Source organism: Atractosteus spatula, chromosome 12 (assembly GCF_055471065.1).
Source record: "Atractosteus spatula isolate fAtrSpa1 chromosome 12, fAtrSpa1.hap1, whole genome shotgun sequence".
Lineage (NCBI taxonomy): Eukaryota > Metazoa > Chordata > Actinopteri > Semionotiformes > Lepisosteidae > Atractosteus > Atractosteus spatula.
Window position 1 is genome coordinate 40,749,642 of NC_142717.1, and position 27,590 is coordinate 40,777,231.

General features: G+C 38.9%; 1 protein-coding gene across 1 annotated transcript; it reads left to right on the forward strand.

Moving 5' to 3' along the window:
* Positions 1–1,888: 1,888 nt before the first annotated feature.
* Positions 1,889–26,953, forward strand: abcb4 (ATP binding cassette subfamily B member 4). The gene is made up of 28 exons (XM_088928466.1): positions 1,889–1,957; positions 3,306–3,387; positions 3,813–3,870; positions 4,588–4,735; positions 5,596–5,647; positions 6,310–6,501; positions 7,107–7,278; positions 8,389–8,513; positions 8,909–9,080; positions 10,321–10,434; positions 12,058–12,168; positions 12,490–12,615; positions 13,208–13,411; positions 13,838–14,008; positions 14,535–14,696; positions 15,483–15,632; positions 16,104–16,250; positions 16,515–16,619; positions 17,426–17,503; positions 18,964–19,047; positions 19,767–19,970; positions 20,468–20,568; positions 20,715–20,855; positions 21,990–22,146; positions 23,229–23,426; positions 24,755–24,961; positions 25,224–25,370; positions 25,727–26,953. The coding sequence occupies exons 2-28, from the start codon at positions 3,311–3,313 to the stop codon at positions 25,925–25,927; spliced, it is 3,804 nt and encodes a 1,267-aa protein (XP_088784592.1). The 5' UTR covers positions 1,889–1,957; positions 3,306–3,310; the 3' UTR covers positions 25,928–26,953.
* The last annotated feature ends 637 nt before the right edge of the window (positions 26,954–27,590 follow it).

The following is a 27,590-nucleotide window of genomic DNA, read 5'->3' on the forward strand; positions in this document are numbered from 1 at the left end:
TGTGTCTGTTCACTACATGTCTTTTTCTGAGTCTTTTTTAAATTCTGCCGGCCACTCCCCCTGTTTTAGTATGTTTTGCCACTTTAACTAGTTTGCTACCTACTGTACATCTGAATGCAAATTAGTGGGATAGATCAGGAAACACCATGGGACTGAGACAGATCCCTGCAGCACACCAGTACTTACATCTTACATCTGTCTTACTCGGCTGTCATCTTAAGCATCCCAGCTTCTAAATCAGTGGTGCCCAGTCCTGGTCCAGGTGCCCCACACACCTGCTGGTTTTTAGTCCAGCCCACCATCATTCGATCATTGAAGCCTCTGCTGATCTAAGACATTGCTTCGCTTTAATATTTGCATTTTGTTTCCGGTCACAAGTTTGGGACTTTATTTCACTTACAACATGCAATGGTTAAAGCTCCAACATGTTTAAGAGCAAACAGTGCTAATTAACCTTATTATCAAGTCAATGGAGGGTTTGATTGTGGAACTGAGGGCTCTGCTGGAACAAAAGCCAACGGATGTCTGGGTCACCAGGATTGGGAACCACTGATTTAGAAGTTCAATTCAATTCAATTCAATTTATTTTTATATAGCGCCTTTCACAGCAAGGTTGCCCCAAGGCGCTTAACAATGCAAGTAACCATGCAGTTTATGAATACAGAACAGAAAAGACCAGAAGACAACAGAGGAGAGGAACCAAAAACTCCTTAGTAAGGAGAAAAAAAAACCTCTAGGGGGTCCAAGATCAAATGGCTGCCCAACCCCTTTGGGCATGCTAACATTATATAATTAAAAAAAGGAAATAAATGAATGAGGGTATTAATCCATCCATCCATCATGTCTTCTGTACAGTATGTCAGTACTCCATGACAACCTCTCTGTAGACCAGCAAAATCCTCCTAAACAATAGCTATATCTACGATGTCCCTCTTGGATCCATGGCAGTGATGCAGCGTCCAACTCAGATGGTGCCCAGCCCGGACACCTTCCAGACATGTGGGGAGGAGAACAGGATATGACAACTGAGTCCTGTTCATTAACGATTTCTCAATTCACATGCATACGTTACCTTGGATTCCTATGACTTTTAATTTGAGAACTAACCTTTAATGAGAGGCTTCATACTGTAACTTATTTTATGCTCTAATTTTGTATGCTTTAAGTTTTATCTACTATACTTCTTGCTTGTTCGAAGAATTCTTGCAAGTCACTTTGATACAATATTTCTTGAATTTCATTGTGTTTTAAGTATTTTTTTTAATTTACCTCTACAATTTCCAAAGATTTACATGTATCAAGACGAGATTGTTCTGCATATAGCTCTCATTATAAAATAGAGTTGAAGTATCCTAAGATCAATAAATAAAATCCCTTTTTCCTCAGTTATGGGTGGAAAATACATGTCTATAGTGCTTACAGATTGATTTTCTATTAGTTGTTATTTGGCAAATCCAGTAATCCCCAGCCCATTTACAGCACAAGATAAAAATAGCTTCCATTAAGATATCACCCTATTGAAACAAGTACCGAATCATATCTGGACACAGGACGAGAGTGTCTAGCGTTTAGTGTTACAGCAGAATGGGTATATCCCAACCCAACCCAACCCAAGATCTGGCCTGATAACTCACAGTAGGTTTGGACCTAAAGCAAATGCAAACATGTCAGAAACATCTACTGATGAACTATGAAATGAAATAGGTGGTTCAACAGCTTAGTTAGTACACTGAGCTGGGTTATTAAAAAGGTGAGATGCAATGCGGTTGAAGCAGGCTACAGATGATGTAATACATGACGTGCTGTGTTATGTCACGGCCGTAAAACTTCAATACAGTATATGAGGGTGAGTCTGCTTTGAGCAGTGTTACTGACGCCTCAGCCGGTGCTTGCACTGTTCAGCATTTTTTAATATTAAGCTACAGCGCTCACGAGGTCAATTTCACCAGGGACAAAGGTAATGAAAGTTTTTAAAACGTATTTTCTATCTTATTTTAGGGAATATAAATATAGTGCACTTAAAGCTTTCTTTCTGTAGATATCTTAATACTTTATTTACAATTTGATTTGAATACCGTCATCTGAGGGAGCCATCACTCGACAGGACAGGATAATATGATAAAATGTTTACGTTTCCTGAATGTAACATAGTTGTATCGATATTTTACATACTTGATTGACTTTCAGGAAAGATATTTACGTGTCTTTAGCTCACAAATGTTTAATGAAGGAAATGGCTCAGAAGAACTGGCAGCTACCTGTACAACGAGGAATATTGCTTAAAATATAGCACAACCATAATCAAGTTCAAGAGAAATAATGCCTTCTGTTCCTCATATTATATCACCACTGTAACTTTGACAAGAAATGTTTGACAAGATAATGTCAAGTGAGACCGAATTCACCACCCCGTTTACAGCAATGAATACATTTTTTACTGTATATCCATAATAAGGCATTAATAACACGTACGGTAAGAGAAAGAATTGAGTTCTAAACTAAAACGTTCAGAAAACAACATTTGTTGTGAAGCTTCAATCGGTAACTCTTTCAAGTGTACAGTAGGTCGGCTTCTTTTTATTTTTGTCAAACTTGAAAAATGACGGCAACACTATTTGAATAACTGTACTTGTATAATGTCGTTTATTTCCTTTATTCGTGCGTGTCTATTGTATTTTTGTTACATTTATTAAAAATTTACATTTTTTAAAGATTTAAAATATTTGAAAAGTACAGTACACAGATCCCTAAGTATATTACAAGATGTCCGTATAGTCCGAAACAGTGTTTTGCCAAAGAAATTGAGAATGCCTAAGAAGAGACACTAAAGACAAAGTATGAGTATTGTACTCAAATCCTTTGCAGAAAGAAAAAAATAGACTTTCTGTCTTTATTCCTGATTAAATTTCAGAGGGCAGTTCCACCTATATTAGGATGCACTGTTTACTTATTTGTTTATGCACTGTATACTGTATATTATGATATTAAATATTATTCTGTATTTATTATCAAAGTTTATTATGAACTTTGAAGTAATTTTGATGTATTGCCTACCTCCTTGTTTTATGCTTACAGGATAGGCTTATTTCAGGTGGTTGTGAACACTTTCTGATACTGGATGGATGAACTACAGTACTCATAGATAAAATGTATTTGATGTCTGCTACAATGAGTGTTTTCTAATCTGTGGATGATGAAATAAAATCACACGTACCATATAGATTACAATGCACGCATGTGCTACAATAACATTACTGCAATGCACGTTAAAGCGCCCTCCAAACTAACCAGCTTTCAATTCACAGCTAGAATGTCTGGTGACACTAAAGGAACAATGAACAACTTGGCCACTGAAATGTCAGAAAATGACAAAAATGGGGATATCAGGTAAATGCCTCCTGTATTAGTTTTATACTTATGCACCATTCAAGTGTTTAAATGCTACAGTATTACAAGTTATAGGTTTTTTTATTTTCACTATGTATGTATAGTAATAACATGTTCAGGTGGGTAGCTGCGTCAGCATGCGTAGGCTGCAAAGGAACAAGTAATAGGTTTATTCCTGAAGACACCTGAAGAAGGCTCCACGGCCGAAACGTTGTGTTTCTTTCTTCTTTTTTTCAGCATGGAATAAACCTATTATGTGTTCCCTAGTAATAACATGTAGTATTAAGAGAAAAAAATAACACTATGATTAAAATATTTGATCTGTCTTGTTTGCCTCTTAAAATTGAAGAGGTTTTATTTGCTGATAGAATTGATTGATTTACCATTTGACTTTGTTAATTTGCTGATTTATTTATTATTTGTAGTAAAAGTAAAGAAGAACAAAAAGCCCCCAAGATAGAGATGGTCAGTCCATTAACTCTGGTAAGCATTTTTTTATTTTTGTCATTAATATTGTATATAAAAATATTTTTGTGGATTATTTGGTTGTTTTATCAAATGAAATGATTCCATTCCTCTGTGTAAGATCTTGAGAATAAAGGAAATGGACCGGTTTAGGGGTGTTTTGATGTGAAGATGTGTGTGTGGGGAAGTTCTCTTATCATAGGGGTGGACATTTTGAATCAGTTTTGCTCCATTACAGAGCAATGTAAAGTAACAAGTCCTTTCTGTGGTGACTAAAAGATTTTGCATTTTGTAATTTTGCATTACATTATTCCTTGGAGTAGGTTATTCTGGAACAGGAAAGAAACACATTTATCAAGCTGTAAATGCTAGTTAAGCAAAATCTTGTATATATTGAATACAAATTGTAAAAATGCAGCTGGGCTCTGAATTAGCTTTAAGTGCAGCAAAACATAACTGCATTTCCCTTTTTATAATATTTCATTCCAAATCACAGCTATCTAATTACATCTTTATTTTAAACACAGTCCCTGAACAATGAATTATTGTCTCCAAATTGTGCCCTTGGAAACACAGAATTTCTTCTGCATGCACTGTGTTCAGGAGCCCATGTAAACAAGCAGGGAAGGAGAACACACAGCGCATTGTAGAATTACTCAAGGATTTGCTTAGGGTTGTTTAGCGCTCGTGAAGAACATGCCTAACCCTGTGACGTTCTCTCTCTCTGTCTGGTAGTTCCGTTTTGCTGACGGGACGGATATTTTGCTCATGTTAATGGGCACGCTCATGGCGATGACCAATGGATCTGTGCTCCCTGCCATGTGTGTTGTCTTTGGAGATATGACTGACAGCTTTGTGTCCAATTCCATGGCAAATGTTCCAAGTAAGCAGGAAGGACAACTGTGTCGGTTATATAGCTGCATTGTATAAACAATGTTCAGATCTTGTGTTGTGTGTACAAAGTTCTCTTTGTGCTAAACTAGGAAGAAGGAATTGATCAGTCATGGACAAAAACCTTGTATATTAAATATTACAGTATCTGTGGGTCACCTAATATTGATCTGTCTTGTGAATTTACTCAGAGCTGAAGTGAACACAATGTAGAGCCATTTACAGATTTTGAAAATTAAAGGTATTTGAAGACCTCATGCCCCTGTCTCTATAAAGATATCTGCCATTAGTCCGTCCCTCCCAGCAGCCCTCATTTTGCATCTCTGCACTCCCATCGTGGCTCTGTCAGCAACCTAATTGGCTCGCTCCATTAATTCCTGGGCAAGATGAGTCTTGTCCAACAGCCAATCAGATTCTAGCCAAACAGTGATGCAATCCCTGTGCATAAGCAGCAAGCTTGCACTATTGAGCTCTCCACATGAAATGATGTCTGTTATAAAACTGTTACATGTTAAAGCAAATAGTCAACCAATTCTGAATCTTCAGAGAAGGAAACAGGTTGATTTAGGGGCAGAAATATCAAATGTCACAATGTATATTAAGAGGCTAAGATAACAAACGCTTATTTTCACAAAATCCTATTGAAAGATAGAAAAATGTTGATGAATTTCCTTATACTGCTGCTGTTGAAGTTGCCTTTTGTGTTCTAAAAACTGCTAGAAGCTAATTTCTAAGTTGATATTCCTTGCTAATTTGTAAGCTATCTCATAATTTTTCTGAGAGTGAACTCATGAAGCCTAACTGAATTTTTTGTTTATTTTTAACCATTCAAACATTGTTTCTTAAACCTAGACAGTAACTTCACTCCAGCAACTAATGAAACTTTGGGAGAGCAGTTGACAAGGTACAGATATTTTCTGAAAATTATAAATGTTCGACAATTTATTTGATAAGTATATCAAATTATTTTGTTTATTTCATGATTGAGAATCAAGCCGGTCTCTCTTTTCCTGGATTTTATGTGAAGGCTTAGTTTTCAAAAGCCATTTTTTTATTTACAAATAAGGACTAAGAAATGGTCAAGAAAATGAAATCAATTTTTCATACTATTAAAATAGCAGGACACAACAGCAAATAACATGGGTAAAAGTTAAAATCCATCGTTGTGATGAATTCAGGTTGCTGCTTGCTTTTCTGTCGAATGTGGATTCGAAAGACATCTTTCCCCTGCTGACAACAGCTGAAACTAATTGAGAGAAGTTAAGACTGTACCTGGAGGGCTTTTTTTGGAAAGTTAGAAATCAATACAAAATTACAGATTTAGAGTAATGCAAGCTAAACAAGATTCTCTTCAGCCTCATTGTCAATCTCGATGTCAGTCATTTACCATGCAGAAAGCTCCTGGTAGCTAACAGAAGCCATAAATCTGAAATAAATCCCTTCTGTCCCATATTAAGATCTTTTGTTTAACAGGAATGGATGAAATAATTGTAAAATTGATTTTGTGTTTCTTATTACTTATGAATTGTGAGCCCATTTTAGTAATGATGCTCGTCTCCTTTTCAGGTACGCAATATACTATTCGGCTCTGGGGGCAGGAGTCCTCCTTGCTGCCTATTTACAGATTGCGTGCTGGACCATCGCTGCAGGACGGCAAGTGAAAAGACTGAGGAAGAGGTTTTTCCATGCGATTGTGCGGCAGGAAATTGGCTGGTTTGACATGAATGAGACTGGGCAGCTGAACACTCGCCTGACTGAGTAAGTGCATGCCTTGTGATGTTTTTTCTGCACTGGTGTACTGTAACTGTGTCATTTCACTTTCTGTGGAACATCTAATGAAAGAAACGGGTAACCTCTGAGACTGAGGAAGCGGTGATATTATTATCTAGATAATTCATTCCCATCTGCATATATTTATGTACAAATAAGCAATGTATCTGTATATATGACATAGTAATAAGAATACACTTATCAAGAAACTTTATGCTCTGTACAACACCACACACAATACACATAACAGAAGTTTAAAAATAAAGAGAAAATAATTACAGCAAATTGACCTATTAAAACCAAGAGTAAAGCTACGTTATACATCCAAAGCCTAGGTAAACAGATTTTAAAGCATTTTTGAAGCATTGAAGCTTTTTAAGCATTATTAAAAAATATTGACACGGCCTGGTTTAAATGAAAACAATGTCTCTTTGATCTATTGAAATAATACAATTTCAGGAAAGACCGCAAAACACCAAAGGTCCTGTTGACTTACCACTTCAAAAAATACTAGTTCCAAACTGCATAAAGATGTAAATGCTATTACTCTGCCTGATTTGTTTATATCCGTATTATCCCACGTTTCTTCACAGCGATATTTACAAGGTAAATGAAGGAATTGGTGATAAAGTGGCCTTGCTAATTCAGTCAGTCACCACCTTCATAGCAGGGTTCGTCGTTGGCTTCATAATGGGCTGGAAGTTGACTTTGGTCATACTGGCAGTCAGTCCACTCCTGGGAATCTCAGCTGCTCTGTTCTCCAAGGTGAGCCGTTCAAACATGTAACATGTAACATTTACTGAACAGCAGAAACAAACATACTTTATTGACTCGTTACTATACTATAGAGGCAGTGGCACATCCTGTCTGTGGAGGGGGTTGAGTTGGCCCTATAGCTTCTGGTGGGGTGTTTTCCTTACCTCAAAGCTGTTTGTATGGCTTTTCATCCCCAAGGGTCCCAAAGCGCTTTACACATAGGAGTATCCTACATCATCCACTACTGAGCCCGGGAGACCGCCTACCCGGGTCACGTGTGGGGGTCATTATACACTACAGATCAGGTGGAGATGTGAAAATTCCAATACATTGCATGCATGTGAATGCTTCATCCATCAGTCCGTTGTGGTCTGCTTGTGTTTGTGTTTTTCCCTCCTGCAAGACATTGACATGTCAGCAAGATCTAGGTGGATGTGTTGGTCAGTGAGGTTATTGTATTGAGGGACGAAAACTGCCAAGTCGCAGAGATTCCTCAACCTTCCTCTAATAAATACAGATCCGTTTCATCTGCTTATGCAGAGCATGGCATGACATTTCATGTAAAAGTCAATATGAACTTGATGTTCTGTGTATGCATAATTTCCCCATATTTTGGTCAAACTGTGTAAAAAGATGTTGATGTCTAGCAGTGCAACTGTAATGCGTGCTCTTCTGTCCTGACAGTACAAACTGGGTTTAGACTTTGATTAGCATTTACTGTAAATATAAGATAGCAGTAAAGTACTGGACTTTTTGTGCCAAAAATCTTTAGTACACTTTTGTTTGAACAACTGTAATGCGTGATTCATGTGCTCATGGCAGGACTGGAACTGTAAAAAAACAAGCAGACATTGAGAAGAAGGATGGAGAAGACTTTTGTGCTCTTTACACCATTTTAATTTTCCTAAATAGTTAGTTAATTAGTACATTAAATTAGTTCATTAAAATCTTAAAAATCAAAGAAGGGAAATAAATGTAAAACCTAAAGAGAAATTATTATGCAGTAAGTAAAGAAGAACTGAGTAATCTGAGTTCAGTGATGGGGTTTCTTTCAGCATCATGACCAAGGTTTGCAGATAAGCAGGGAATCTGAGTTACTGGAAATGACTGTTTCTGCAGGTCATGACTTCATTTACTTCCAAAGAGCAAACAGCCTACGCCAAAGCAGGAGCAGTGGCAGAGGAGGTGCTGTCAGCCATCAGGACTGTAATAGCCTTTGGTGGACAAAAGAAGGAGACAAACAGGTACGGGTTACTGAAATAACCTCTGTATTGCACTTCTGATGCTTTGTTACAATGGGGAGTAAATTGCACTGTTTGGAACAACAGTCATGTAATTACTCTTATACATAAGGAAGTTGTATCTCCTTGTTAGGTTCAGTGCTCAGCTTGTTTTTTCTTTCACCTTGCTTGAAGTCCTTATCCATTATTATCTATGTAAATGTAGCTTCCTTGAAGAAGACTGTATTAAATTGACCTATTTGGTTCTCCAATATTAAACCTCGTAAGGGGCACCAATGTTTCAGTTTTCCATTTAGAAATAAGCCGGTTATCCCATGGGTTTCAGATTGATCCCATCCCTCATCCACATCAAATTAGCTTTTAACTTGTAAGCCTCAAGCCTCCTATCCTGTGTGCAGGTATCACAAAAATTTAATCGATGCTAAGAATGTCGGAATCAAGAAAGCGATCACTTCCAATATTGCAATGGGCTTCACTTTCCTGATGATCTATCTGTCATACGCCCTGGCATTCTGGTACGGAAGCACTCTGATTCTAGCTGATGAGTACACCATTGGAAAAGTCCTTACGGTGAGTGGGTTGCTTTACTTGAGAACTGTTTTGTAGGTATTAATGTGTTAAATCAGGTCATGTATTTTTAACCGGAATTGTATTTTTTGGGGCTATTTCGTAATTTCCCAGATCAGAAAAATGATTTCAGTATCTCTGGGTAGCAGCACTGGTTATAGAAGAGCTCAAGAGAAAGTCTGGCTACTCTCAGGCCAGGATCATGTATTTTATTAAGCTGTGAATGAGACTAACAAAAAGGCCAGTTCTCAGATTGTATTTATTGTGCTTTTTATTATTGATCCTTCTCCTCTCAGCTTTTGGCACTATCAAGATTCCCAGTAAAAAGAATGTTAATTGTAGTTTCAGTGTTGTCATGGTATAAATGGCAAATTATAAATAAATGAGTCTTTTTACTGTGAGAGAATATCCTGTTATTTAGGTGAAAACAAGATAATCATGACTACATTAAAACAGTTCATTAGTGTGGTTAGCTAGCTCCCCAACTCTCCTAAAAAGAGTGTATTTTTGTATTATTCTTATTCTACAAGGTGATTCCAGGTAATTTTTACCCATTTTTCCAACCAGAAACAAAAGACTAGGAATTGTCTGATTTGTGTTATGTTGCAAAGAATGCTTGTGAGGGTCCTGCTTTGATGTGAAAAGACATACATGGAGTGAGGAAATTCAAACCCTTTGATCACACAAGATTCTATCTAACAACATACAGCTGCTATGATGCTTCAAGACAAGAGCTGCATCTAGCCAATGTGGGAAGGTCACCTCTGTAGAAAGTTCATGAACACTGTTGGTGAAAATAGCCCGAAGAACACTTGGCAGCGGGAGACTCTTTTGATATTTCGGTTATTGTTCTGCCAGTGAAAACAAATATTTTCAGTAGTTCAGTCAAAGGCAGTGAGGAGTTGTGATTCGAATAGTGAGCTTTACTGGGGTAGCTCTCCTGGCTGAGAAAAAAGCAACATCCTGTCTGTAAGGAAGGGACTGTCAGAACCCCCCACCTTTAATACGGTGTTGAGCCAGGGGGCGAGGACGGGGTGAAGTGAGGCTGCAAGTGAGCAGCAAAGCAACAAGAGTGAGAATTAAACACAAACTGGAGGAAAAGGGTGAGAATAGGGCTTGACCTCCTCCCATACCTTGATTTAAAACTCCATATTCTATATACTTTTACCGCAGTCATTTTCCTGTTTTGAGTTTAAATTTCACATCAGGAAGAGAAATTGAGTATCCATATTTTTTTCTTCAGGTTTTCTTTTCTGTAATCATCGGTGCCTTTGCATTAGGCCAGACGTCACCAAATATCCAAGCATTTGCGAGTGCCCGTGGAGCAGCTCACAAGGTCTTCAGCATCATCGACCACGTGCGTCCCATCCCTTTGCACTTTCATTTGTTCTAAGCATGCTGCACTTCAGAGCTGGGAAACAACTGCTCTTGTTTATTATGAATCATTTATTCGGTTGATGCTTTTGTGCAAAGTGACGTACATTTGCATTACATTTATACAGCTGGGCATTTCTCTGAACCAATCTGAGTGAAGGAGCCTTTGGGTTTTATTGTTCTTGTAAAATGCCAGCTGTATAAGAATAGATATTTACTGGGAAGTACCAATAAAGTGGGTGGCATAGTGTAATGGGTAGCCTCTCGACTCATAACTGCAAGGGTAAGGGTTCCAGGCCCTGCTGCAGACACAGTTTTTGTACATTGAGTGATGTACCCCAGTTTCTTCAGTCCACTCAGCTGTAGAAATGGGGAACAGCGGGGGTTAAGATAAGATAAGATTGCTTTATTGGCCATATACAATTTCTTGTACCAGGAATTTGTCTTTTCAAATATCTCAACCTGCTCTCCATGAGACACACAGACAGGGAGAGAAGCTTGGAGTCAGAGCGCAGGGTCAGCCATTTATAGGGCACCCCTGGAGCAGTTGGGGTTAAGGGCCTTGCTCAGAGGCCCAACGGAGCAGGATTCCTCTGCCGGCCACAGGATACGAACCAGCAACCTTCCAGCCACAGGCGCAGATCCTTAGACACAGAGCCACAGCACCGCCCCACCCCCACGGTTAGGGCTTGGAATGGACTAGCAACCTATCCAGGAAATCAAAACCACGATGATATCTGTCTCGATGAGTTATTGTGTGTTCTGGCTTGGACATTCCCATTTTAACATTTTTAATTCTTATAGATTTATTTTTTCGACAGGATTAGATTTGTGATTTTCAAAGATTGTAGTGATTCTCAGTATATTCTTTTCTTTGAAGTGCTGACTGAAATTGAACATCATCCTAAAAATTCCTAGCAGACTTCCTTTTCGTGTATAAAGAGAGGGAGCCCCTCCAGTGGTGCATTTTGTCTTTTGGAGACTGAAGTACTCAGGAAAGCCCACAAACAAAAGGTCTTTTAAAGATTAAAGCAAACTAAATAAGCAAAAACTAAACATAACTTCAAGGAACACAAACCCAACACCAGAACTTTCCTTGTGAAAATAATCCACTAGATGAGAGATTTTCCGGTCATTGTTAAAAAATAGGGAATTATTTTGCTTGTATTTAAGATCAGGGTTTATATGAACTCGTTTAAGCCTAAAGTCACATCACCGTACATTCTTATACAATGTGTTTTTTTAATTAGTCTTTTGTCAAGTAACCAAAAATACAATAATAGTAATTGTCTTCCCAAATAACAAACATGTTTCAAGCATTTTTATATCAAACTCCCATTAACCTCAAAGTGTTTGTGTACTTCCTGCTTTTGTAATATCAGCAATGTAAGAAACCATAGCCATAATGAGGAAAGTGTGAAAATCAAGCAGGTTTCTCCTTTGTTACGATAAAATCTGCTACTATTTTTTCTAAAAGTGTGAAAATCACTGGAAATTGAATTTATTGTTGAGTCTTACTATCCCCCAGGTAATTTTGCTGGAATCTTTCATTAAATAAGCAAATCATGCTTCAGAATTACTAAAGTGTATTCATCTATGTTCCCAGGACCCAAAAATCGATAGCTTTTCAGGTGAAGGCTACAAACCAGATACAATCAAGGGGAATATTGAATTCCACAACATACATTTCAGCTATCCCTCACGTCCACATGTTAAAGTAAGTGTTACTTCCTTCCATCCACCTATTGTACGTACATGTCCTATAATCAAGACATAGCTTGGACTGCCTCTTGCTGGAATTATGAAGGTAATATTACAAAGTTCTACACAGAAAATAGAGGAAAATGTCACTCCTGGGAAAGGGTTTAGAATTATTTTTCTGTGAGGGTGTGAGATCATTCATTCTGCTTATATCACAGAGGGCTGCCTTGCACAAACAGCAGGGAGATCTCCCGCAAATACAGGCGCAAGGCCACCTCCTCTGCGCTCTCGCATCTGTCGGCTGCAGCCTGACCTGCGCTGTTCGGCTCTTTTGCAGGTATTGAAAGGCATGAACCTGCGAGTGGGCAGCGGGCAGACTATAGCTCTTGTTGGCAGCAGTGGCTGTGGCAAGAGCACCACTGTGCAGCTCCTCCAGAGGTTCTACGACCCTGAAGAGGGAGCGGTAAGTGCATCAAGCGGGCTCCGCAGGGCAAGACCCTGTGGCTAACAGAGTAGACAATCACACCTCAGTCATGGTCCCAAACTCCATTCTCTTACACAGGACACAAAGGGCAAAGCTGTCTACATTTAGACCTGCTGCAGATACAGATGGAGTGAAATTAGCACTCTCCTAGACCCATCTCTCACTACCTTACAGTCTTTCCCTGGGCTGTTAAGCATAAATGAGTTTGTTTTTTCAACCAGTAGTTAAACAAGTCTGACAGTTTGAATGGAAGATCTATGCTGCAGCTCTGCTGGTGTTAGAGTGAGGAAACATGCTCTTGCACTGCACCCAAGAAACTGAAGGTCCACTGACAAGGCTCAATTCAAGTGATTTTCTATGTGAGGATCCTGTCATGTACTATAATACAGCACATTGCAGCATTCTACAGATACTTTCCAGTTGTTAAACTGAAATAAGAAGCAGAAGCAGAGATAACCACAGGTCATAATAAAGTGTTCAAACTCCAGAAAGACCAGATGAGTTAGCTTACTCTTTCTACCATTTCTTCTAACCACGAATTGGTACACTGAAAGTTATGCTTTGTAAACAGGTAACGATTGATGGACAAGACATCCGATCCCTGAATGTCCGAAGCCTCAGGGAATTTATCGGAGTTGTGAGTCAAGAGCCAGTTCTTTTTGCGACCACCATCGCGGAAAACATCCGATACGGAAGAGAGGACGTGACCCAGGAGGAGATCCAAACTGCTGCCAAGGAAGCTAATGCTTACAATTTCATCATGGACCTCCCAAATGTAAGTGTGTTTACACACTGAGAAAAAAGGAATCTCTAAGAATAAAGACTCATTCTAGAATGGTATCTAACTGTATTTGCTTTTCCTTCAGACTGAGGTTTTGAAAACTCTGAAAACTCAAAGCTTACAACATATCATATATCATAAAGCACAAAAAACTAATAATTTTCAAATTGTTTCCTAAATTAAACGAAAGATAGTGTCACTCACCTTAGTTTTCATTAAAACATTATCATACTCATTACTAGCTTTAATCAATTCCAAACAAGAAGAACTATGATAACTATGATAAGAACTATGATAAGAGTTAAGGTGAATTTTACCAAACAAATCCTCCTTTAAACCCCTTTGTGTCCAGCAGTATTTTTGTGTGTGTATGTGACCATGCCTGCATAAATAAAAAAAAATACCTCTTTCTCTGTGCAGAAATTTGAAACCCTGGTTGGTGACAGAGGCACTCAGCTCAGTGGAGGACAGAAGCAGAGAATTGCTATTGCCCGGGCTCTGGTCCGCAATCCGAAGATTCTCCTTTTGGATGAAGCCACATCAGCCCTGGATGCAGAGAGTGAGACAATCGTACAGGCAGCTTTGGATAAGGTAATCAGGCCACACAGAGAGATTCTTCACATGCAGAGAACGCATATGATAATGCTGGTTTATGTGTGATCAACAAGCTTGTGAAAGCCTTCTAAACAATTATGGTTGAACATCATGATCAGCAGAGGCTAATTAACTGTGATTAATGTGGCAGCAGTTCTGTTCATTTCTTAGCTAAGTCTGGAGTCAGGTTTAGAAGTCTGCTTCTTAAAATAAAATATTCTAAACATTAATCACCGGACTTCAGAAAAAGAAGTTGTGATAAAGACTTTTTTTCTCTATTACATATTGCAGTATTCTGTGAAACAAAATGATCAGGCACAGATGCCCGAATAGGGGTCATTTCCTTTAACCAATGGCTGAACCCCTTCAGAAGAACAAAGGAAATCCACTGAGATTCTACATTATCTCCTCACTGTATTGCTGGGATGGCTGTGTCTTCCTGAAAGCAGGCAGCACGTCTGGACCTCATGACAATGTCTGTGCCCATAACAATGCAAACGCGCTTTCCTCTCGTTTCTTGCAGGTGAGACTGGGACGGACAACTATAATAGTGGCCCATCGGCTGTCAACAATTCGCAATGCAGATATCATTGCCAGCTTTGAGAATGGAGTGATTGTAGAGCAGGGCTCACACAAGGAGCTGATGGACAGAAAAGGGGTGTACCACTTACTTGTCACTATGCAAGTAAGTACAGACATGGTTAGAGAACGTGTCAAAAAAGGATGTGTGAGAGATATATTGTACTGTGATATATGTTATCACAGCAGATGCATGTTAGTCATTACTTACAACTGCTTGAATTCAAATAAATAAAACACAGAGGCTACATTGTTTTTCCTTCAGAAGGATGTTTTTATATGTAAACGTTATAAATAAACAACAGGGGACATGCCCAGTGAAAACTCCAAGTTTACATCATATCATATATTATAAAGTATAAAAAATAATCATTAAGGCTTTAACATACTCATTGCTAGTTTTAATAAAATCCAAACAAGAACAATGATAATAGTTTAGGCTAATAAAAATGCTCTTTTTTAATTTAAAAAAAAACTTTTGTAAAGGTTAATAACTGCTGAGAAACTCTGGTAGTAAATGCTAAAGGAATGCTTCCTTTGATAGCAGCCTTATGAGTCTTATAGAAGAACTCTGGCAAGCATTCACCTTGATTCTGCAATCTAAGGTCGCTGCTCACTGATAATGGACTAGTCAGCCTCTTTGCATGTGGCAAGAAACCCAGATTCAGAGTTGAAAGGCTTTTTCTACTGTCTGAACTTTCAAGGCTACAAAGGGCTGATTAACTCATTTACTAATATAGCTTAAAGATATGCCAGCATGAAGGAGTCTTTGCATAAAAAATGTGCTCTAACTTCTCTTTATTTTAAACTTTTGAACTTAAAAGTGTTTGATTGGCCCCTGGCGCTATTGGCTCTGTCACAATTAAATTGAACTCTCTGATTTTCCTTTTAGTCGTTCAAGAGCAATGAAGAGGGAGAAGATGCAGCAGAGGAGGAGATACTTAAAGAGAAGAGTCCTTCGTCAGTTTCACTAACAGAAACATCCCTGTTCAAAACAAAATCAGTCAATCCTCCAGGAGAGGAACAGGAGAGCAAAGATTCTGTAAGACAATCCGCTAAACAACCTGCAGATTTAACCTTAAATCATAATATCTCAGGTGTGATCTTCTCTGTACTTGTTAATGGTGTTATTGCTGGTGTTAGAACCACTTCTTTTAATAACTGGAGTGATAAATATTTAAAAAATTTGAAATTCTAAATTTAAATGCAACTTGAGCAATGGCAAAAGACAATGCCTGAAGTTGAAATAGGCACATTGGATCAGAACAGTTAGTCGGCAGTGCTATTTTGAATGATGAAAATCTAGGCCTGTGCACACAGTCTTATTTTTGATTTTAAAGAAAAACATGGCATCAAACTGAGCATTTCTGCAAATATGCAATAGATTTTAAAAAATCAAAGGAACAGGTTGTTTTTTTAGTTCATTTTTATTTGCACTTTTTAAACTTTTTTTAAGATGTTTGGTGCCTGTAGGATTTATTATCATTACATTATGTTGTTTTGTCTTTCTTAGGATGATACAGTCCCAGATGTGTCCTTTTTAAAAGTCCTCAGACTCAACTTGCCAGAGTGGCCCTACATAGTTGTAGGTATCCTCTGTGCTATTGTCAATGGAGGGCTTCAGCCAGCTTTTGCTGTTATTTTTTCCAAAATCATTGCGGTAAGTTCAAGTCATATTCGTTAAGTAATATATAAGGTAACTGATGTTCAAGAGCTGCTCAGCCATTCTTTCCAAATTCAAGTGTTTCTGACAATAGTGCAGGTACTTTTTCATTAGCACACTTTAAAGACACAATAAAAGCACTTACCAACCAGATCTGTGGCACTATCTAATCAAAGTGAATGAATAAAAATGATAAAGATTTATTTCTATCAAGAAACATGATGTCATCTTCTTTTAAACAAAAATGTCATCTTCTTTTAGGTGTTTGCTGATGTTAACGAGGAGGTCATCAGAGAGAAATCCACACTGTTCTGCTTGATGTTTGTTGTAATAGGAGTGGTAGCATTTTTCACCTTGTTTTTTCAGGTAAGTTCTCAATGTTTTCGTAAAGATGTATTCTGTACTACAACAAATAGGGAGCAGCTGATCAGACAGTTTTCTCTGTCAAGCATTATCTCTATTTTGAGTTATACTGACCATATTCAGCATTGAATGGCACAAAGCATTAACTGGAGAGACCTCATTAATCAACTTCATACTGTATACAATCTGAATATCTGAATATAAAGTTCTTTTGGAAATTCCATGTTTAGGATTTGGGAAAAGACACAGGTGAGGACCTCATTATTCAGAGACTCTGTAAATTATTGTGGGATGAAGGTGCCTGAAGAGATTCTTCAAAAGACCTTAGTACTTACTGTACACATGACACTGGGAAATAATTGAAAATCTGTAACACTGCATATCAGGGTCGCTCTTTGTAATAACAAAACAACAACTAAGTCAGGTTCTTTGTATCTTTTAACATTTTATGGTTACTGTTATTTTTAAATTGTGTAGAAAAGACACGTGATTTTATGTAGCAACAATGTTTCAACTCACAACATTCAGTCAATAATTTATGGAAGAAACCCAATATTTGAAATGTCTTTGAGCCCAAACAACTATATAAAAGTTAGAACTTTAACTTTCCTCATTTGGAACTACGTAGCAAAAAAAGAAGCTGGCAAAAATAGCATGAATATTTGGAGTAGAATCTGGTTATCAGCATTACAGACATGACTCTATTGCGGCACAATGCATGAAAAAAAAATCTAAGCTTTAGGTGTACTCTATACTGTATTTTTCTGAGTCTTGTTATAGTTGCTGAAAAGTGTCTTCTTCTTCCCAAGGGATACAGTTTTGGAAAAGCTGGAGAAATTCTCACCATGAGGCTGCGATTAATGGCTTTTAAAGCAATGCTGCGACAGGTATAGTTTGTTTTAAATTATTGGTTGTTTTTCCTTTCTTTAGTAGTTAAAAAAAAGTCAGTTTTTTTCATGAAAAGGGGTAATTCCCTGGATATGAATATATTTATTCTTATTACTTTTTGACTATTTGACTTTTTGTTTATTAGTTAGTAGCTAATTAATCTGAGGATCTCATCCAGCTGTTTCTTGTTCCATACACCTCACAACTTCTTAGGCAAAGAAGTGCCTCCTGTTTTCAGTCTTAAGTGCACTTCCATCAAGCTGGAAGTATAACTTTGGATTAAGAGCTTCTCAGATATTCTTTTAGTGCCTTTTTTTACGTTTCAGTGACAAAGGCCACTGATGACTTAAGAATATTTACAGTAGTCATTCGGTAAAGTGTACATTATTCTATGTACCTGTATCTGTTGGCTGTAAACCCCCGTCTTCTTTAGAGATATAAATTAACCAGAAACATTACATTATGCTGACTGCTTTGTACTAATTTGTAATGAATTGCCCAGCACATACTTTTGCAACTCTTAAACTGAGTGCCTCTTGATTATAACATTTACTGTACTGTAGTCCTTTGAAGTGCATTGATTCATCATCTAGTCATTTTACTACCTTATAGGTGCAGTAAGTGCAAATACAGTAGAGAGGTACTGTACAGTAGTACTGTACCTCTCTTCTCAATTTATTTTTGGAGGAGATACTAGGAAAAGGTGTTTGAAAAGTGAAATTTTCATTGAAACACAATAAACACGTTAGTTATTTCACAGAAGGAAATAAAAAGGAAACTGTACAAATGTTGGTTTGGAATAAAAAGTCTTAGATTATCCTTATTTCTTGTATTAGGCATGTTTAGATAAGAAGTGGTTCTTTTATTTGATTTCAGCCTAAAAGACTGAACTATAAATGTGTTCTTACCACAAGATGCACATTATGTGCATTTTTTGGAACCAGCTCTATGATTGTATAAATACCACTGATAACATACTCATGATAATCCTAGGAATAAATATAATATGTATAATGTATATTCATATTCAATATTAGATATTCCAGTAGTCTAATATTGTAATTTAGATATTTCAATATTATTTTCTAATATTAACTAAGCATTAGAAAATATCAAATAATAGAAATAAGCATTAAAGTAGGAAATAACCATGAAGGGGGGTTCTATTGTCTTCATACAAATTCAACTGAGTGCACTCTGACCCACAGAGCATGAGAATCTGTCAGATCTAAGCAGATACTCAAGGCTTTCTGTGACCAAAAGAGAATTTTAAATTCTGTCGGAAAGTTAACAGGCAACCAGTGTAACAAAGCCAAAACCGGAGTTATATGACCCTAGGAATTTGATTTAATCAAGATCAAATCTGTTGGAAGTTTGTTTTCTGAAATCTGTGCAATCCTTATGTGTTTAAAGATAAAACGTGGCTAAGGTTTTGTATTCATTAATTTTCTTTCTCCAGGACCTGGGCTGGTTTGATGACTCGAAGAACAGCGTAGGAGCTCTGACCACTAGGCTTGCCACTGATGCTGCTCAAGTGCAGGGCGTAAGTGTCACAGCTGCATTGACCTGCTGACAGCTGTGTGCTTGTAATATTGAATATTAATATTGAAGTATTGTAGCCTGTACACTGTTCTCGTATGCCAAGACCATACCATGACATCATCAGTGACATAATCGATGATGTGACTCATGTGGTTCTTTGTCTCTTGGGATGATGGCTGCAGACAGGATGAATCAAGGTTGCGTGTATAGCCTGCCATCAAGATAAAGTGAAAGGCTGGGATAGGCTCCAAGAGAAAATGACTGTCATGTAATTCACATTTACGATCGTGCTAACTGCACAAGATTTATTAGTTATTATTCAAGTTCATGTAATATTTATTGTTCGTGTGTACTATAGAGATCATGCATGTAATTTTTTGGCACAACTACTTCAATATACATTTAAACTTAACAACTTTCATAAAAAATCAAGTGTTGGTAAATTCTTCTTGTTGTGACATATACTTAGCAATTCCTGGTGCCAGACTATTAACATACACCAGGAAAGTACCTGAACTCAACTGGTCTTTTTCCAGATACAAGGACTTGAAAGAATCTGAGACTTTTGCTAAATGTTTTTAAATGGGAATTAAGCGACGCTTTTATGAGTTTTTGCAGAAAGTTTGGAACTAATCATGATCGTATAGAAAGGGATGAATGTATTGTGCTTCAGGTTTTTCCATTTCAAGTTGTGGCAGTAAGATGATTTTGTCATGACAGGCGACAGGAGTGCGGATGGCCACCCTTGCCCAGAATGTTGCCAATCTGGGCACTTCTGTCATCATTGCGTTTGTGTACGGCTGGCAGCTCACACTGCTGATCCTGGCGATTGTGCCGCTGATGGTGATAGCTGGAACTATAGAAATAAAGATGCTGGCTGGGCATGCTGCAAAGGACAAGAAGGAACTGGAGACTGCTGGGAAGGTGAGCCTTACAGTACTTAACAGACTCGGCTTAATACAGGGGTTTTAGAATTGTACTCAGAGGTCAACTGTTCTCTAGTAATTCCTCTTATTTGTGCATAGTAAGTCCTCTTACTGTATAGTAGGACAATACATTTCAGAGATAGTCCACGCGTGATCATCTTTAAAGTATATTATACTATACAGGGGTGCCATGGTGGCGCAGTGGTTAGCATTGCTGCCTCGCAGCGCTGGGGCCCTGGAGTTCAGTTCTGGACCTGGGGTGTTATCTGTGTGGAGTTTGTATGTTCTCCTGATGGGTTTCCTCTGGGAGCTCTGGTTTCCTCCTACAATCCAAAAACATACTGGGAACATTGGCCCTGGCCTCCCTCTCAGGGTGTATCCTGCCTTGCACCTGTTGCTTGCTGGGATAGGCTCCATTTCCCCCGCGACCCTGGATTGTAGAAAGGAGTTAGAAAATGGACGGTTGGATTTGTGTTTCATTGTTGTCTCTGACAGATTGCCACAGAAGCTATAGAAAACATCCGAACAGTGGTTTCACTAACAAGAGAAAGGAAGTTTGAGGCTCTCTACCAGGAAAACCTGATGGTGCCATACAGGTACATATATAGTTCTAACAAAAGACTTTAGAGCTACTGTTTGTAGCTACGTTTAAGATATAATATCATAAATAAAAACACTATTATAAGTCAAAACACTCAATATGATCTGTTTACTGAAAGACTTGTATTTATTTTATTTTTAGGAATGCTCAAAAGAAGGCTCACATCTATGGACTAACCTACGCATTTTCTCAAGCTGTTATTTACTTTGCGTATGCTGGCTGCTTCCGGTTTGGAGCTTTCTTAATAGAAATGAAATACATGACTTTCGAAGACGTTTTCCTGTAAGTATTAACAGTAATACTGGTTAGATACACGTGTTCTGCTCATTTATGTAGGTTCAGCTATGAGCATTTATGTATAATCATATATAAAATTATAGTATTATATAATATATATATGAATGTCGCCATCTTACGTAACAGAAGGCAGGTAATATTGAAACTAAAAGAATAATTCTGTTGTTTTAAGTTCATGTATATTGTTCAAGGACACGGGTTCAATGTAGTAGTAAATTTGAAAACATTTGGATGTAGAAATCATGCAAGGTGATACTGTAAATGTGTTCCTAGCAAAGGACATATTTTGAGGATCTCTGGATTTTTGGCAGCAAGTCAACATAGTGTGATGAGAATAGGTCTAATAAAACATCTTGCTCAGTAAAATAATGGTTAATAATTAAAATCTCTTTTGTCGACATCAGCTATCTTAGTAAAACTATACTATGGCTGTGGCTTCACTGTCATTGGAGTTTGTAGTCTTTGTAGATAGAAATGTCGGAGCAAAGGTTCAGAATCTCACCATGGAAACAGTTAATCATTAGACCAAGAGAGCCCATGCAGACCATAACTACAGAGAGAACAAATGTACTTAGGATAAAAGCAATATGCTGACTGTCATGAGCAGTATCACAGTGAGACGTAAAAGGTCTTGTCAAAATGCACAGTAAAAAAAACTATTTCAGCTGTAAGTCAAATGTTTATGTGTCATGTTTATGTGTCAGGTTTTGACTCAAATGCTATAAATTCTCCTCGAGCAACTTCAAAATGTTTCTTCTGATATACCCCTGAACTGAAGTTGCGTTTTTACTCCACTTTAAAAGCGGAGAACGTACTGTACAGTATGTTTGTCAACAAAGACAGGAAAAACACTGTTTGTTGTTCCCTTGCTGTCAAAGCCCCCTACAGCACTACCATCGTGAATCAGAACTCTGGGGTGGTAGCACACAGAGGCCACGGCTGTGAAGTCGTGGCGAGATCAGGCAAACAGAAATTTCTGTTCTGCGTTCCACTGAGTAGAGGATGTCATTTTGTACCGTAGCAAGTCGACAGTGAGAGCAGAGTCTGTAGATGATTGTGTGTTGCATTGCCGATTTAGAAACCCGACACTGCCAGTCAACACGGTGTTTGCCTTTTCAGCGTCATTTCGGCTGTCTTGTATGGGGCGCTGGCATTAGGGGAGGCCAACTCATTTGCCCCCAACTACGCCAAGGCCAAGACATCAGCCGCTCATCTCTTCCAGCTGCTGAACCGAGTTCCCGTCATCGACAACGACTGTGAGGACGGAGAGAAGCTGGTAGGCCGGGTTCATGTGGAAGACACAAAGTGCGGGGCAGTGCTGGGGATGTCGATGCCTAGCTCAGACCTTGCACTGCTAATATAAATAAACAGAGGCATGGATGGGCACTATTTGTCAGCTGCTTCTAAAATGAGCTAATTGAATTGAACCTCTTCTGAAGTGCAATCGACAGGCAGCTTGTATTTCACAGCTCATCCCTGATGCAGCATTACACTGACACGGCACCATTCCTCACTCTTCTATTGATCCTGGGAAAAGAGCGGAGCTGATGTGACAACTGGCCTTGCTTTTTAAATAGGGGGCAGGGCTCCAGTCCTGAAATAGCAAATCCCTTCAGGAAAGCACGCTTTTTAAAAGGTGCCTTTATTGTGCTTAGAATAAAGACACCTTCAATTGCAATTGCTCACAATTGCCCTGAGAAATGAAAAGAGGTGCAGAATGCCGTCATGCTGAACTTTGCATTGATGATGATGATGATGATGATGATAATAATTCCTTATGCTTATTTATATAGCGCTTTTCTGGACACTCCACTCAAAGCGCTTTACAGGTAATGTAGACTCTCCTCCATCACCACCAGTGTGCAGCCCCACCTGGATGATGTGACGGCAGCCATAGTGCACCAGTCCGCTCCCCACACACCAGCTCTCAGTGGGGAGGAGAACAGAGTGATGAAGCCAGTTCATAGATGGGGATTATTAGGAGGCCATGATTGGTAATGGCCAATGGGAAATTTGGCCAGGATGCTAGGGTAACACCCCTACTCTTTTCGAACGCCCTGGGATTTTTAATGACCATGAAGAATCAGGACCTCGGTCTTATGTCTCATTTGAAGGACGGCACCTTTTTAACAGCTTAGTATACTCGTCACTATACTGGGCATTAGGACCCACACAGACTGCAGGGTGAGCGCCTCCTACTGGCCCCACTAACACCTCTCCTAGTAGCAACCTTAGTTTTTCCCAGGAGGTCTCCCCTCCAGGTACTGGGTTGCCTGCTGTGAGTTGCAGGGTGATGTGGCTGCTGGCAATGATCTTTTGAACACGTCTGAAGGCAGAACCCCTCTTTTGGCCCCCCAGGACCGATTCGATGGGAGCGTGGCGTTTGAAGATGTGCACTTCAACTACCCGTCCCGGCCCGCGGTGCAGGTCCTGCAGGGCCTCAGCCTGCAGGTGAAGAAGGGGCAGACCCTGGCGCTGGTGGGCAGCAGTGGCTGTGGCAAGAGCACCACCATTCAGCTGCTGGAGCGCTTCTACGACCCTCTGCGGGGCAAAGTGGTAAGAGCGGGAGGCGTTGGGCCGTCGCCGAGACCCCACACACCCCCCACGTTCAGAACGTGAGCTGCTCTACTTACTCTCCTGTGTGACTGCGCCGCCGAAATCTTTCCTCTCCTCGTGGGCCTTTCTACAGTCGGGAGAGCTGATTTTAAATGAACAACTGTAACTTTTTTAATCACTCTCCATAAAGGAAGACAAAACAGACCGAATTCCTTAATTCAGTATACAGTTCCGATACTTTATGGAAAGATGGTCTCAGCTGAAAAAATGAATATGAAAAGCTATCCCTACCCTTCTGCGACTGACTGAATATCACAGCCATTGCACTAGAAGGCCCCATAGACAAACCTGAACTCTTAGACTAAAGATGAATTATTATTAAGATCTACTAAGTAAAATGTTCACCATTTATCCCAGTACAACAGTAAGATATTGAGGACAAACCTCAATAATATTTTGTAAAGGCAAAAAAGGAAACAATACTTGTCTTATGCAAATTAAACATTTAATTATCAAATTGTGCACGTTAATTTTCCTCAAATTTAGTTTTTTGGCAATGTGTCCCTGATGTGAACTGACTTTTGTATTTTGTATAAATCCAGAATAACACGTGTTTTCACTCTTGGCATCTTTCCTAGATATCTGTTTAAAGTTCTCCGGCAAGCTGGTTAATGTTAAACAGAGTATCATCTTAGATCTGCATGGCAGAGTTCATCACACAATAAAAGTAGTGTGAACAAAGGTTCTCATTCAATAAATATTGCAAGCTGTATTGTGCAGAATGTCATTCTTATAGGTGAAGGGTTTACTGCACTCCTGAAGCACAATACTGTAATGCACTGGAGAGGTGGTCATATGGGAAATGAGATGACTGATCATTTTTCAAAACACTTATACTGTATACATTTCTGGAAAATACCGCCTAGACAGACAGTTGATCCAGGCAAAACTCACACAGTACATTTTATGTAAGAAAAGCCTAGACATACGGTTGAAGCTCACAATGAAAATCGTCCAGTGGTGTAAGAATAATATTTCAGAATTGATCTGAATTAATCAACCTTTATTGCTCTTAAGGGAGTTTGTCTTGCACATCAAGAGCTCTAAAAACATACAACATACACGACAATAATACATGACGATAAAACAGCAGTTCAATACCATGATACAAAACAACATTTAACATAAGTGCTCCATCAGAACAGTTAGCTACTGCCCAATTAAATGATCAAGGTGGCCTCCTATTGTTGCATTCTACCTGGCAAAGGGAGAGTAATGTCCGAATCTAACCTAGAAGTCAAATCCTTCCTTCTTGGCCTCTCTTTTAGATACTGGACAAACATGACGTGAAAGATCTCAGCATCCACTGGCTGAGGGCTCAGATGGGCATCGTCTCCCAGGAGCCCGTGCTGTTTGACTGCAGCATTGCCGAAAACATCGCCTATGGGGACAACAGCAGGGAGGTGAAAATGGAGGAGATTGTACAAGCAGCTAAAGCAGCCAACATTCACAACTTCATTGAAGGCCTGCCTGATGTAAGTGTACTGACTAGCTCTTGGAAACCCTCAGCATTCGGGTACAGATCACTGTATGCGTCAATTACCCCTTGTCAGCATTTGAGATTTACCAGACTAAATCTTAAAACCACGTCTGTTATGTATTCTGGGACCATACCTTTCGAACCTTAAAATGCAGTTTGGAATTCGGTTCTTTGTGGAATTTGTTTTTGGGGAAGAGAATGTCGGTCGCCTTAATTCCTCAAACAGATCAGCGAGGACGGCACTTTTTGTTTTTTAGAAATACAACACCTCAGCTGGTGACAAAGGGGCACAGCTCTCCGGAGGACAGAAACAGCGCGTAGCAATCGCCAGAGCTATAGTCCGAAACCCTAAAATCCTGCTTTTAGATGAAGCTACATCAGCATTGGACACTGAGAGTGAGAAGGTACACATTCTAACTTTTTAAGTGTTTTTCAGTTTAAAATATTTTGTTAGGTTAGATAGAATAATCAGAATATCATCTGTATTGATTCTGCAATGCTCAAAAAATTAACTATATGGTGATACAGCTGTCAATGTTTTAAGCTTTTTATAATTCACAGAAACAGGGAATACATTCTGCAAATTAATAGTGCTTATCTTTAACGATTTTGTTAACCATGTGTTCATGCAATCCAAAAATTGACCATCACTCCTTGATGACTTAAATAAGACAGAGTGAAGGCAATTCAAGATTAATGACATGTCTACTAATGGCCTCCTAATAATACTGCATTGGCTCCTGCTGTTCTTCCCCAACAGATTGTGCAGGAGGCTCTTGACAAAGCCAGGGAAGGAAGGACCTGCATTGTCGTAGCTCACCGGCTCTCCACCATCCAGAACGCGGACAGAATCGCTGTGTTACAGAACGGCCAGGTGGTGGAGCAGGGGACACACCAGCAGCTCCTGGCCAAGAAGGGTGTCTACTACTCACTGGTCACAGCACAGATAGGACACACCTAGGAATGACCAACATGCGATAATAGAATATTGGCTCCTGCCATGGCAGTACAACCATGCATTTAAAGGGACTGAGATGTTGAGACGACGAAGAAGAAGATAGTAGAAGAGGGACACCTGAGTTGAGTATTTACCCGAACACCAGGCCATGCTAGGGTTCAGCTGTTCTCAGCCCAGTCTGGGGAAGAAAGATTGATGCTCGTCAGGCACAAGGTGAACCTCAGGGAAGGAAACCTGTGCACATGGATTCAGGTCCATTCACAGATACACTGTAAAGTGCAACTATCTTATCTTATTCATGAACTATACTCAACACAGTCTGTAGCGTCTCTGAACTTTCTGCCTCAGAGAGGAAGAGAAAATGTCACCCACACTTCTCCGACCTCATCTGCGGCTTTCCTGCTCAATGTTTAATGCTGTTCAGTACCTGGTTTCTGCCTGGGGCCCTGCAAGATGTTATGCATTGAGACTAATTAGACAACTACTGTAAATACATTAATTATTTCATATCTAGTCTTTCCATATGAACAATACTTATGGCCTAGGGTCCTAATCACAACTCTCAAATCAGAATACATTGGAATACTCAGTGTGCAGTGTGTTCATGGTTTTCGGTTCTTATATGTTCACATAACCTTAATGACATGATTATAAAGTTAAGTGTTTTACACCAGTCAAGTTCGACCTCTCTTAGTTAACCCAACATTTGCTGTTTAAAAAATGCAGTATATAGTGTGGGAGAATAGTAATATTATTACTGTGTTTTCTACATAGTAAACCATAAACTGGCCAAAGTTGCCTTAAATCTAAATGTGGAACATATTTAATATATATAATTATAATTCAAATGCAATTTGTAATGCAACTGGAAATAATCTCAAATCTCAGCATTTTTTACTTGATTTTTGTACCATTTGGTGCTAGATTGACGTACAGTACATCTTTGCTTTTATTCTAAGAATGTTTAAGTATTCCTCTTCTTCTATGACGTACTTTCAATTCTAAATAAACAATTTAAAATAAGTTGAATTTAAAATACAGTACCACCACACCATTTAGACTGATTAAAATGGAAATGCGGTGAGTTTGGTTTGCTGGAACAATAGAGTGCCGACTCAATACAAATCTGAGTCGAAACATGCCTGATCTCAGAGTGAGAAGTTTTTTTTTTGGGCAAAATGAACATAAAGCTTATAAATGAGAGGCTGCTCAGCCATTTTTGTTTATTGGGATGTTTGAAGATTATCAATCTATTGATCTCACCTAGCTGTTTCTTGAAGGATGATGCATTCGCCCCATGTTTTTATTGATGCTTTAATTTCATAAGCCTCAAACCTTGTCATGCATCACACCGCCTCACAGTATTGGGTATGGAATGATGGTACAGCATAATCTAGGTACAGTATTTTTAATACATTTAGAATCGCCAATTACTTTTTGTTACACCCACCAAATTTAGAATCACCAGTTTGTTTTTCACATCTAAAAGTTGTGGTTGAAGCTACTGACAATACAACCACACACGGGAGAATGAGGAAGTGCAGGTGAATTCCTCCAACCTGCCCTCGTCATAGGCACCACTGCGGTGGAAGACTGGCGCAGAATCATGGAGACATGTCCTCTAACAACAGCACCACTGGAGTGAAGCACAAGAGTCTGGAAGATA

Bases quoted from the DNA above. Each gene is read 5' to 3' on its own strand.
- abcb4 (XM_088928466.1), top strand. From the start codon at position 3,311: ATGTCTGGTGACACTAAAGGAACAATGAACAACTTGGCCACTGAAATG. The intron at 14,009-14,534 runs GTAATCAGGCCA...CGTTTCTTGCAG, and splicing joins TACAGGCAGCTTTGGATAAG to GTGAGACTGGGACGGACAAC. The intron at 19,971-20,467 runs GTGAGCCTTACA...TGTCTCTGACAG, and splicing joins AACTGGAGACTGCTGGGAAG to ATTGCCACAGAAGCTATAGA.